Genomic DNA, 14,590 nt, shown 5'->3' on the forward strand with positions numbered 1-14,590 from the left:
ATCTTTGATTTTCTCATGCAATAGATGGGCATGTTATGCAGAATATTTTCTAGGATTTCTTCCAGATTTAATATTGTATGAAATTAGAATGACTAAGGAGCTCACTTTAGACATAACACTCTATTTTCTTAACAGCAGACTAAATTTTTAGCATGTTTTGGTAAACACTTTGCTCTTAGTTTGTAAGCTATAGTGTAAATTGGCTTTGCTGACTAGTGCTGATTAGCAGCCAGAGAAAACATTAGTCCTTATTATATTAGATTACAGTGGTTACATGGGTTGACTTCTTTTGGCATGACGTGGCACTGTTTTAAAAAAGTTGAGCGGTTAGTAGTCCTTCATGCCAATACCATTTAATTTTTTCCCCTATTGAATCATTCATACTTAGTTTAGTGATTCTGTTGGGAACAAAAAGCAAAACCAGCAGCTTTCTGGTCACCGTGAGAAATGATCTGGGGCAGGGGGCAGGGGGTAATTTGGTATCCTGTTGAGAAAACAAGCTCTTCGATTAGGTAGCTGGGTTTCTAAAGTGTGTGTGCTCCTGGAGAAAGGAATGTGCTCCTAAGTGCTCAAAAAATTGTAGAGATTGACCCATCATCTGTTAGAAATGCACTTGCAGTTGTTTTTCCAGAAGTGCTCATGTCTCCCAGCCCCACCAAGCCACCCACAGACATTTGCTTGCTCTCACATTTGTTTTGAGAATAATAACATTTTATAATGCTTTTGTTGGATTACACATTATGTGGAATTTGCATTGCCTCTTTGTGACTAATATTGAATAACTTTGTTTCGCTTAATTCATAAGTAAAAACCATAAGCAACATACTGTGCTGAAATGTTTAACTCTTTTATTCAAGTGCCAACACAAAGTAATTACAAAACAATTCTGGGACATGAAACCAAGCTACTGTTGCCCCTTCTGGGACTTCTCAGCAGTTCCAATGAGAAAAGTAGAGAGAAACTTTAATATAAAATCTTAAGTCAAGTAACTCACAGATAGGGTCTTGAGCACATTTTCCTGCACACAAAAGTGGCTTAAAATACCCTTTTTAAATCCAAATAAGGAGATATATTACTTTGTGGAATGTACTTTTTGGAGTGTACAGGTTTTCTGACATCAGGACTGTGAAACTCTGCATACTGCAAGTTAATGGAAATTCAATTAAACTTTTGTTTTATAGAGTAGTCTAACTAGATGGCAGCACATAACAGCTTACTGTTCTGTTTAGTTTGTACAAAAAAATTTTTTTGAATATGTTTGTGTCTTAGAATCTAACCACAAAGTAGTAAGAAAGTCAAATAGGGAGTCCTGTGAATTGTCTCTAAAGGATATGGCAGCTGGGGGGGGAGCAGTGCAAAAGATCTAAATATGATGAGTAAACCAGGGTGCATTATGTCATTGTTGTGAGAAATATTTATATGTCACAGTAGGGTGGTCCTGGGCAGATATATACATCAAAAATAATTGCACAGTTTATAATCAGAGTTGAGACTTCATGGAATTTTTAAAAATTCTGTTTGTAGAATAACATCAATGAAAGGAAATATGAAATTCCCTTTCTGAATCCATTGGGAAAATAATACAGGGATTTTTAGCAGCTTTAAGACTTACTAATAAAAATGAATGTTAGATTTTTTTAAAGTCATTTGAACATTGTAGTGTTCAAGTATAAATATTTATTAAGAAATTTTGTTGCATTCATGAGTGATATTTGAAAAAGCAATGCTTTAAACTAAATCATTAAAATATTTGTTTATAATTAAAAATTGCAAGGTAGAAGATTCAGTTTTGTTAAAAAATTATGGAAATGGAGCAATTAAACTGAGGCATAATTTTTTTTTCTGATGAGCATAGATGAAATAGAAGGAAATAAAACTTAAAAAACATGCATAACACATATGCTCATGACCACTCCAGACTTTTATTGTTGGAAGAGATTTGCTGGTTTTCTGTAGTGCTTTATAAATTGCTATGTGCTCTGATATATTTGAAAATAAATAGTAATGATTGAATCAAGCGATATTGAGTAAAAGGTGAGTGCTAATTTTGAAGACAAGAAAGAATTTTTTTAACTCCCTAGTATAAAAAAAAAATTTAGTCCAAAATATTGGTCAGTAGTGACAGTATCTTGAATTCATTTATGAGAAGGAAGCATAGTCTGCTCCTTCCAGTGTGTGATTCTTGACCCAGCATTCTACACATTAAGTCACTGAGTGGCTTTAAATATCCAGTGAGGTGCCTCACAAAGTGAATCTGAAACCGAACCGTAGGGATAGGACCCAGGCAACTGTACCTCTTAAACTTCCCCAGCTGATTTCAAGGTGGAGCTATTGTGACGGATGTGATCCTGCAATAAGTATAATCAGAAAAATGAGAGATTACACTCTATTTGTGTACAAACTATCAAAATGTATGAATGCATATACTGTCATGTACAACTAATTAGAACCACTAAAATAAATTTTAAAAAACAGTTCAATTGCTCACATAATGGTTGTTACATACTGATAAGTCCCTTTGTAGGAAATGCTGGAGAAAATGACATTTAAAATGTTAATGTTGGTTTATGTGTAAGTCTTGATAGTAAATTTATAGGATATTTTCATTTCCTTTATTCACAGATGTGTTTTTTGCAATTTTAGAAATTGAAACGAAATTATTTTTATTATGATCTTGAAATAATTTTTCAAGTTAAAAGAAAAAAAAGAACCATTGCAACACAAACTCAACTCTTTACATAAATGTAACAGGTAGAGACAAATAGGCAGATGGATCAGATATTTGGACATGAGCGAGTTCAAGCATTTACTTGAAGCCCACTGGCAGCTTTAATTCAGAAGTGCAGGCTAGGGGTGTAGTACATTGACAGAGCACTTGCCTAGAATGTGCAAGTCCCTGGGTTTAATCCCCAGCATCAGGAAACAAAACATACAAAGACAGACATGCCATATCCTAAATAATTTAGAAATTGGGGAAAGTGTTTATTATTTTGAGGTCATGAGGTAGAAATATAAACTCTGAAAAATTCTCACATTTTTCAACAGTGATTAAACTTCTAAGAAATGGACTTCAAGGAAGTATTGGACTCCTTTTGAAAATCTTCATAGGTCTATTTTCTGGCCTCAATCATAGTAATAGATCACTGCAATTGCCTTTGCTTGCCTCAGGCAAATTCATAAATCAAAGTAAAACATATTTCCTTGAATTTTTATTGTGTATAAGTTATTTTACCACATAGAATCTTATCAGTTAGGGCTAACATGAAGCTTCAAAATTATTTAGTCAAATCTTATGCTTATAGATGAAGAAATCAGGGCCTGTAGAGATGTGTCATAGCTGACTGTCGGCAGAGGGAGGACAGTCAAGAGGCAGGACAAGAATCCCAACTCTCAGCAGTCTACTTTCCTTCCATGTGTCCTACAGAAGGGAGCAGAGATCTTTAGGCTGCCTGCCTACCCAGTCTCCGCCTGCTTCCTTCTTCTCCACTTTATGAGAAATTTCTGAGAACAGGTCATTATATGATGAGGGTTGTGAGGAAAGATTATACAGCTGTGTGTGGGGGGTGGGTGTTAGAAACTATCACTTATAAAATATTCAAAGAAACAATTGATTGTATCATTCAAAAACTCCAGTAGATATGCTTGGGCATGAACAATGAGACCACATTTTTGTGTTTGTTTTAAGAGAAAAAAGTATATAAAGAATAATTAATAGGCCATGAATTGACTCCTTAAGTATTGAATATGGTATTTGAAACCGAAGGTAACTTTGACACCAATAACTCATTTATGTTTTTTTTAAATTGAATGTTTGCAGTCCTGTAGATTTTTTAGAGAAAAAATAAAAAACATCCCTTTATTTAGGGACAATGGATGAAATATTTTCAGAAAATGAGGTATTTCAGTAGAAATGCTTGCCTAATGTGTCACTACTTTGAAAATGATTAAAGAAAAATGGAGTCTCCCCCAGCGGAGGCAGGTACTTTGACTTGTCAAATTTAAGTTGGACATTTTCTCTTAGTTTGGAACTGCCACAAAATGAGCCCTTTCATGTCCTCAATAATACCCAACCAATGCAATCCATCTGTTCTGCTAAATTATTTCTAGTTCCCTAACCAAAGGCACTGCTTTTTCATGCATTTTATCATGATTTTATGCCCTTTATTATATTTTACAAAAGGTTCTGATTCCTCCAGGGCCAATGAGAACTGATTAGGACACTGGCCTCACTCCAGGCTTTGAACACAAGCGGGGAAGGAATAGAACTGTTTCCTTTTTTCTCTGCTCCTTGGCAGAAAAAAATATGAATCTATACCGTGTGTGCTCTGTGTGTGGGTGGGTGTGGGTAGGCTGTGTTTTATCCTGTCACAGTATGACTTTGTAGATCATGTTCAGAACATTCCTTCTATAATCAGTTTGCATTAACAGGCTTTATTTCAGAAAGACTATTTCTTTAGGAAAGAACCATGGTGCATTGTGAGACTCAATGATATGGTAATTTTAAATGACTTCTTTAGTCAAACTTCCAACCTGAATAGAGGCTGTTTGGGGGTCTGCACTGAATATGATCATATTCCTGAGCACAGAATAGGCTGAACCCTGGTTACTTTTCAACTCTCAGGGAAGACCCAGATTGAGTGCAAGTCACAGAATAATAATGTCAGAATGAAAGCAATCCTAAATCACAGCGTTTCTTTAAGCTGAAAGAAGAGCTGGAAGCTTCTGTTCCTAGGCCTATTAAAGTGTTCAAGACCTATATTTGGATCTCATGTGAGAATTCTCCAGATGAACTCCATCCCGTATATGCATGGAGAGTTCCAATATGTTCAAAAGCCTTTTTAGTCAGAGCATCATAGATGACTTTACATAGACATCCTGCAGACTAATTTTCTCTGAGAACGGAAACCAGTATCTCCCTAAATTAAGATTATCAGAGCACTTTATCCTATTTTGTGAGTCATTATGCTATTGACCTTTGACTTCAGAGAGCATCTTGAGAGAGAAATGGAGGAATACAGGGTACACAGGAAGTAGAACATTTGGGAAGGGACAAAATGAGAATATTTCTATTTAAGCATGAGCACATGAGCACGTGAAATCTAAATTAAAAATGGGACTGTTGGAAATCTCAATATGAGAGGAGAGTTGAATGTGACAAATTTAAGGCATCTGATAAAAGTGAGGCAAAATGGAACTACTCCAGGATATCCTGTGTGCTAAGAAATAAAGCAAGCGGCTGCTATTTCAGGATTCTTGGCTTAGTCATCCAAGTTCCCATAGTAGTGTTTCTGCAAGATACAAATCTCGAATGTGCTTTCTCCAGATCCTTTCTATAGGTAGAAATCGTTTTCATACTGAATTGGTTTTCCTTGCTTTTTTTGGAGAAATGTGTACTGTGTTTGTGGGGCTTGTTCTCTAGTAGCTATAGAAGCAGAAGGTGATTGTCAAGAATGAGTACATCCTTATTTTGATTGCAGTAATTTTAAAGAAGTATTTATTATAATAACACAATCTGCCAGTATAAACTACTTTCAGAGAGTCAAAGGAAATGGAAGGAGAAGTGGGAAATAAAATCAAAGAGATAATGTATGTATGAGCAGTTTTACATTTTGATAGTGAGATAAGAACTAGAGTATAAACCAGCAGCAAATACTCTAGAATAAGTAAAAGCTAAGTAGCTTGTCTGGGTGCTGTGTCCTTGCTGCCAACTGATTGCTATTACACTGGGGGATGACAGATTCAGCAGGTGTCCTCAAGATTTGCTAGTACTTGAGCTATTGTCAACTACAGTGAATCTTATTAGCACATTATTGTTCAAAAGTGTTATTGAACATTCAGCTGGAATGCTACTGGAATTATGGAATTATTATGGGACAGGTGTTGAGTACAGTATATAATATACATAATTAGTGAATGAAAACATAAAGATACATTTATTATTAGTGATATTTAACGTTAGAGCCAAAAATCCAACTAGGAGCTAAAAAAAATAGAAAAGGAGAGAGGGAAAAAAGTCGAAGTTTTATGATAGTTCAATAGTTAAAACATGGCTCCAATTCTTAGCTTTAGAATTGATATTGTTGAGAATTTTAATGTTTCACAGTATCAGCTTTTATGATATTAATGACTATGGATTTCATAGACTCATAGAAAGGAAAGCTTGGAAGCCCTGTTATTCCATGGTATTCATTGTTATGCCAGACTAGGACTGGTTGTCACAGTCTGTTTCTCAGCACTCTGTTCACTCCAGTTTCAGATGACTCAAACCATGGAGCTACCACCATTTATCTTGGGGGATTTTCCATCTGCTGAAATCTTGCAGTTAAAATGTTTCCCTTAAATACTGATTCTCGATTTTTTCTCCTGCTCATTTTATCTCTTTACCTGTCATTCTATTTCTTTGATTGTCCTTGTCTTCCATAAACTTTTGCATATTTCATGTTTACTAGCAAGCCACCCAGTTCAGTATGATTATTTACTGATCAGAACAAGTCTGACCTGAATACCATCATTAAATATGCCTTCGTCTTCAGCTTTGGGATTCTTGTCTTATCTACCTGGGAAAAATTTCTCAAAAGCATACTTCATTTGCCTAGCAATGTAAATTGGATTATACAATGCTGAATGACAGTGTTGAGAACAGGGAACTTCAGTGCAATGGCAAAGAAAATGACACAGGTATTTATTTGTTGATTTGGCACATAAAGATAATATTAAGATTCTGCTTTAAATCACTATCTTCTGATACCCGTGTCATTCCCAAATTCCTCCTTCTCTGTGACCTGATCATTTAATTTGAGTGACAAGCACAACTCTGCCTCCTGTCCAATAAACCCTGGGAAGTGTCATTACATGAAGATTTTCCCAACTTGGCCCCTCAGTGAACCACACATCAACACTAAAGAGTCTGCCAGCAGCTCCATCACCTTACACAAAGGAGATTGATTATGGAGTTGTCTTGGTCCCAAGGACAACATCGGTTGTCACTGATGTTTCCAAGTCAACTGGTGGTTCCACAGTCAGGAACGTGGGAGGATAGCACTCCCTGAACAGACTCTTTGAAATTTCTCTTTGAGTTCTGTCCCTAAGAATTACCTGAACACTGCCTTGTGGTGGTGTGTATTTTAAGCAGAACTTCATATTGTTTATGTACTTTTACAAAGCATAGGCATTTCTGAAAGTGAAGGTTAATTAATTTCATACACGAGCATGATGTTTATCAGGCTCACAGATGTGCTGAGAAATGTGGCCAGGAAGAGCACTTTGTATGTTGACTAGTAAGGTTTAGCTGAAGGTATGGTTTTGTCTGTGTCAAAGGACGGTTCTTTGTTAGGTGAGGTAAAAAGTCTCTGCCTAGCCTGAGTGTACAGAATTGAGTCTAGAGTGTCTCAAATTATCTCTGGTTAAACAGCAGCTTTTGTTTCTGTTTAATTTCCAATCTGTCACAGACTAATACTTTTACAAAATACACTAAAAGTGAAATACTGCAAAAGTGAAATAAAAATTGGAGTCATACAAGATTTTATTAGATTCAAAAGACATAAAAAGACTGTCAAATTGTCCTACAAGTTTCTAAATATTTACTCTGAATTTCTGTACTGATCTCATCAGGAATCATTGACAAGCAGATCTTCAAGGATTATGGGTCCCATGGGACAAGCTTTGAGTAACATTGGTCTACAGTAATGCTGTGGTGAGGGGCACACACATGAAGTAATTAACATAAAATACATTAAACTATCGTGGTATTTACCCATGTCTTTTAAGAAAAAGTAGTAATTCATTCCAACAATTTCTTCAGTAAGTGTAAAATAAGACTGTAATAAATTGATTTTTCAGGTAAACATTAGCCCTTGACTGTTTTGAAGCTGATAGTTTTACAAAAAAGACAAGCATTAATTTCTTTGTTAAAGATTTATTTTTAATGCCAAAGAAGAATAAGCTTTATGTCACTTGCCTACACAGGCATAAGCAATCTATCGCATCTCAACCTTGCATATGCTCATTTTTCAAGTATTATTAGAGTATTTTACCAAGCAGATCAGTCTCACATTCCTAGCTGATGAAACTCAGCCCATTATTAATCATCTTAAATGTGACTTGGGGGTCTCATTTTCTTCTAAATGTTGTCAGAGGGGTACTGTAGGTTTCTGCTTTTTTCTTTCAGCGAATTCAAGGTCGAAAAGCCAGCCTGGAGGAAATACAGCTTGTTCATTCTGAACATCACTCACTGTTGTATGGCACTGGCCCCCTGGATGGACAGAAGCTGGACCCCAGGATACTCCTAGGTCTGTATGGGCTCCATTTGATTGAGAACAGCACATTCCAGCACTGTCATTAGTCAGTGCTAGTGTCAGTCCAAAATACTTGGCAAGCGGTGTGACAAAAAGTCAGTTTTTCCAACAGCATTGCTCTGTGGAATGAGTTGTGTACAAGAGAGTCCAAAGTAGATTAAGAAAATCCTGCACTAGAAGACAATGCAAGTTCCACAATGTTGACTTTAAAATTAACCTTTCTTCGGGTAGCAGATGTGTAGCGGATTTTTACATGTAGGGATATATACATTGCCAAATTTGTTTTGCTTAGGTTTTTAAACTAAAAGATAAAAGGATCTTTCTACCCTTTTGTGCAAATTCATTTTTACCTTTCCCATTTGTTTTGTGTCTTTCAGTTTTTTCCATGACCTTAACACACAAGATAATAGTACAACTTAATATTAGAAACAACTACTACTACTATTCCTAGTATACTACATTTTATAGTAAGATGGCATTTAAAATGTCAGTGTAACTTTTTAAGGCCTGCCTTCCCTGTGGGTATTAAATAATACAGTAAATGACAAATAGAAAATTAATAAACATAATTTTTGTCAATGTATGATTTTTCAAAATTTTAACATCAGATTTTAAAATAAAATTAAAATTGCAGAGTTTTATATAAGCTTTATATGAATGCAAAAAACAACAGATTTTTGGAAAAATTAGAAGCAATTACATTTTATTAATAACCTTTATAATTGAATAACAGACTATGTAACATGGTAATGTGTGCTGAAAGGCTGATATTTTAAGTGTTTTAACTAAAAACCATTTTAGAACCTTTTCTTCTCCCTTTCTTTCAAACAAACTTATTGCATCAGTTCCAAATTATTGAACTCTTTCAATAAGTCTTTTCAGTAATATTTTTAAATGATTTGTGTTAATCCTTTAATGATTGGGAACAAGTATATTGACAAGTAATAGGTCAGTATTTTGGAAAGCAGTTTTAAGGGGGAATTAACAACTACCCATTATAACACTTGCAAACTGCTTCTTAAAGATGATTGGCAAGCATCCCTAAAGACGTGAGGTGAAGCATGTGGGTCAGTGTCTGTACATGCATGTGCATAGTCAGGATAGGCAACAGTAGGTACCTGGAAAAGAAATGGGCAGCAAGGGGCACACATACAGACCACTCAGTGCTTACAGATAATGTTGCTAAACTTTGATGAAAAACAATTTATATGGTAAAATTAAAATTATGCTTTAATATAAATATTTACCTAAACCTTTAGGCTCTAAACATTTTTCCTTTGGTTCCTTTGAAGGAAGCAGTTCTCTACATGCAGATAGGTTACATAAAGTATTTCTTTTTGTTCTGGATACTGTACAATAAACGTTCTTATTTGAACATGAATTAATAATCCTACCAACTAACCACAAAACGAAGCGAACCAGACATTTTAATTTTCATGGCTTTATTAAGTCAAAATACTCAAGCGTTTAAACATAGGAAAGTGTCCATGTGATTACTTTTTAATTTAGTTAAGAGAAAATAGAAAAACTTTCCTTTTTTTTTTTTTTTTAACTATGGTCCCAAACTATACACCAACCCAGTCATAAGACTAAGTACTCTTGGACTTCACTGGAATAGAATAGGATCAGTCGAATTGTAAATATCAATATTCCCCATTTTAAGAGGAAAGACATATTTATTAAAATAAATGAAATTTACACTTTGGCAACACCAAACTTTTATTTATGAAATGCAGCAGCATTACTTTTCTTGGAAAAGAAATTTGACAATTTTGAACAAATCTACTTTTCTCAAAGTATTCAAAAATTGTATTACTTTAAATTTTGATGATTTAAAAATGAATTTCAACTTGGACAAAGCTTCTTTTCATGTTTGTGTTTGATGAAAGCACTTAGTTTTGATGATTCAATTTTTAAAATTTTAAGACAGATTAATTTGCCATTTATCTCATTGATTTTGAATATTTAATGAGAAATAGCATTCATACAATTAATGATGGGGGCTAGCATTCTGTACACCAGTGGAGTTTCTTAGACACCTACGAGCAATCAGGGCAACACTTTGAAGTTTGGCTACCTGAGTTCACACACTCAAGGATAGAGCCTTCTGTGAGACCCTGAGGTGAAGTGCTAAGTTCAACTTCCACATGTCCAGAGTATTTCAATTATTCTGGTGAATTCAGAAATTTAGTTGATATTCTTCTATTGTTATTCAAAGTGAATAATTTCATTCTCTCAAGAAGATTACTCTTTTGTTCTTTGTGACATTTGGATTCTTATAGCTTGTTTTTTCATTTATAACTAAAAGACCAGGTTGAAGCTATCATGTACAAATGTATAGAAATTAATAATCAAGGTATTTGCTCTCTCTTTATCCATTTCTTTCACTACTACACAACTATCTTCCCCAGTCCCTGCAACACAGATTGGAGGTGACATTTCTGTGTTAAATTGATAATGCTGCTCTTGAAAGTTATGTTCTAGGTTAGGAGGAAGGATTTAACTGAAAGTTCAGTATGGCCAGAACTATTAGTCTTTATACCTTGAAAGACATCTATAGATTATAAAATAATTAGATTTGAAAATGGGTACCATTTATCTCTTTAAATACTTTAGATTCTGTAAGGTGACACTTTGAAAACATTCTCTCCAATCATTTCTGGTCCAAGGTTTACCTTAACATTAATATTCCTGTCATTCCTATTACCAGTTTCTACTACCTTGTGGTTAGCCAGACTTTAGTCCATTATTGAGGCATTATAATGTCATTAAAAAAATAAATTGAGTCAGTCCAGTGAATTAAAATGTTTTTTACACACTGCTAAAATTACACTATCAATTATTTACCTGTTTTATGTTATATAAACATTACTACATAATATTCTCCATAAAAAGCATATCATTTATTTTCTTTATTCTCATAGGGTTTAATAATTTTTAAAAATTTATTTTATTACATTCTAATATTATCTTGATTCCTTTTAATTGACCATAAATGAAGAGTTCATTTATATATATATATATTCATATATATTTATTTTTTTAATTAACTGGTGACATATGGATTCAGTCTTGTGAAATATTCAAGGATATAGAAATATCTTTGTTAAGAGAAATGACATAAGAAAACTTTACCCTTCTGCATGCCATCCAGAAATTTTCTGAAGTGTCTTTTACTTGTGCCAGCATTCTAGTCCTTTCTTTTTTTGCCCTAATATGTGTGTGTGTGTGTGTGTGTGTGTGTGTGTGTGTGTGTCTTTTGTTTGTGGGTTGTTTTTTTATTTTTTGTTCCAGTGTTGGGGATTGAACCTAGTGCATGCTAGGTAAGCACTCTACCACTGAACTATACCTTCATCTTTTTTCTTTTTTGGATAAAGATGTCTTTATATAACTAAGTGTCCTCATCCGTGCATGCATTTTTCTTTATCATTTTCCATTCGTTTAGTAATTGCACTTGAAAAATACACTTAAACAATTTATTGTTTTTAAAATAAACTTTCTTTGGTGACAGTGCAATCTACTGTTTAGACTTTTACTGACATGGCATGTGAATTATACCACAGACCTATTTTCCATTTTAATTATTTATGTCATTGATCATTAGTAGGACAAATAAAGGAGTAGGTGAAATGGAGGGTTTGTACCTGGGTCTACCACTGGTCCTCTGAGTAACCAATCAAAGTCACTTCAGAACCAATGACTAAGATCATAGATAGAAATGTTCACTCCCTTTCTCTTTAGTTAATACACAGATTTTAGTGCCAGAGATTTGGGAGCATTTACGGCTGTTTTGTCTTCATAAAATAGATAAATGCAGAAAATTTAAATGCAGATAAATGAAATACTTGCTAAAATTTCCATGAAATATCAGTTCCAAAAAAGAATCATAATTAAGGATTTTTGGCATATTTTTTAAAGAAGATTTTTTATATTGACATTGATATTATATATATTCCCCAAATGGAATTATCATTTTATAGTGTTTTGTTTAAAAAACTGTACATGTTACAGAGGCTTGTGGTATACTTGGCCTTAGCTATATCTTAGGTAGACCCTGCTACTTATAGCTGAATAAACTAAACCGTTTCTAAAATAGAAATGATGAATAAGTCTGTATACTTAAGAAGATATTTTAGTATCTGAAATATTTTAAAAATGACAGTATACAGTTTCATAAAGCTTATAGATCAAATATCATCTTGGAGGAATATACTTAGTGAATAACTGTGTGAGTTACCATAAATTATAATTTCATAAATTATATTTTAAAAAATTATAATATACAATATGAATAAATAAACCAATTAAAAAAATCTTTTAGCCCAAATTTCATGGGATTATGTTTTTTCCTGTGGGGTAATAGATCTTTCTATATAATAATATTAACATTCATTTGCTTTTGAGTTCTTACATAAACAGAACAATGTATTCTTAAAATTAACTTCATTGAATACTTGGTCCAAAATGTCATTGATTTCCTTATGAGTAAAATGATAAATACTATGTGACATAATTTATATGTTAATCAACATGAACAATAATATTCACAATTTGTATTTTTTTTTTGTTTTCTTACTGTATAGGTGATGACTCTCAAAAGTTTTTTTCCTCCTTACCTTGTGGTGGACTTGGGGTAAGTATCAGTTAAATCACTGCTTTTAAATAACAGAAAGTTATGAAATATCTCCTTTGATTTATCTATCCAATTACATTTATGACTTTTTTTCCAGTAAAGCTTTTACTAGACTTCAGAATTGGTGGTATAATTTTCAGGCTAATTGCCTTATGCAGAACCACTTGTTAAAAAATTATTAAGAACTTCAAGATGGTGGCAACAGAACTAAACCAAGAATGAGGGCCTTTGAACTGTAAGTTCCTGTGTAATAGTCATACACTCATGAAGCCATTTTTGCCTGACTTCTACATAGCTGGAGAAAAGTTAATGCAAGAGGTCTTAACACAGTTTTGCAGTGGAATTCAGGTTTCAATAGAATCATACTAACTATGCACATACATTATATTCCTGGTGAAAATAGCATAAACTTCACAAAGTGCTTTGCATTATGGGGCATTTGTTTGTGAACCCCTTGAGGCCATTTTTTGTCTTCAATAATTAACAAAGCCTTTTGACCCAGGATATTTATACCACATTTCAAGGACAAATTTGTTTGAATCCAGCTACATATGAAGAAAAATGTCTACATTTTTGTAGATGATTAGAACAAACTCTATAACCTGCAATCTATTTAAAGTTAACCCTTACCAGTAACATAGAACTAAGAGCTCAGTTATGTTAGGACCACACAATTCTAGATTAGGCCTCTATGGACTAAAATATTTAAATCAATGAGGTTTCTTCGATACTGAAAGGAGGAAATAAACCTACTTGTTTAAGTATCATATTTTAGACATTCATTAGTTACAACTAAATTTTTTATCTAGGGAAATTCCACATATTTTTTGTTCATTCTGTCATTTTAATGATGTGAAACTTAGGAAAGGATATCTCTCTTTGTAAGAGATATCTTTGCCTATGATTCCATCTCCTCTGAAAATAAGAATGGCATTTATAACAAGTATCCATTTGGATTTTATACTTTGATCAATGTGCAACTGAGTTGCATGAAGCCAGTAAAACATAAATAATCATTATTAGTAGTATCATTTGGTAGATGAGAGACTGAATTCTCCTGTAGTCCCACAGTAAAAGGTGAAAAGCTGAAAGTCTGGGGATGCTGTGTATATTCATGTGAAAACATTCTGAATAAGTCTTCAACAGACAGGCCACAGCCCCTATCCCACCTTCTGCCTAGCAGTGCTGCAGTGTGGCTAAGGTAGCAGGTTCCTTTGTGGCGGCTCACCAGTGACTTGCTTTTTGACCCTTGACTCAGGACCATCACCACTCCACAGTTATCCTTGATCATTTTAGCAAAACTCCTGTGAGAACTTTTAAACTCATTCTAAAATTCAAAGGATAAAGTATTTTTAAGTGGGGTTCATATATTTGGGGGCTTATTTTCTAACATCCCAAGTGGCTATTTTAAGAGAAGAAGTCCTTACCTACAAATGAGGCAAAGAATGAAACAATTAATAATGACTTCATGGGAACAGTTATGGGGAGGAAATCAAAGTCATTAAAAGAATGGGAATCGTCAAACCCCAGTCCTTTACAAGTAAATTTGACTAATGACCCAGAGTGGAACTGAGGACAGCTCCCTAGGACTCATCTCCCAAATCTGACCTGGGATGTGCCCATAACTCAGCATTTCTTGAACACAAGGTACCTCTACTCAACT

At 34.0% G+C, this 14,590-nt stretch overlaps 1 protein-coding gene across 1 annotated transcript in view; it reads left to right on the forward strand.

The window, feature by feature from the left end:
• The window catches only part of Hdac9 (histone deacetylase 9), a 701,371-nt gene that overhangs the window by 622,461 nt on the left and 64,320 nt on the right, over positions 1-14,590 (forward strand). Inside the window, exons 18-19 of the mRNA XM_047560086.1 lie at positions 8,168-8,288; positions 12,878-12,927. Coding sequence (XP_047416042.1) covers positions 8,168-8,288; positions 12,878-12,927 — 171 coding nt within the window. The remainder of the gene's footprint in view (positions 1-8,167; positions 8,289-12,877; positions 12,928-14,590) is intronic.

This window comes from Sciurus carolinensis, chromosome 8, assembly GCF_902686445.1.
Source record: "Sciurus carolinensis chromosome 8, mSciCar1.2, whole genome shotgun sequence".
In the NCBI taxonomy this organism is placed as follows: domain Eukaryota; kingdom Metazoa; phylum Chordata; class Mammalia; order Rodentia; family Sciuridae; genus Sciurus; species Sciurus carolinensis.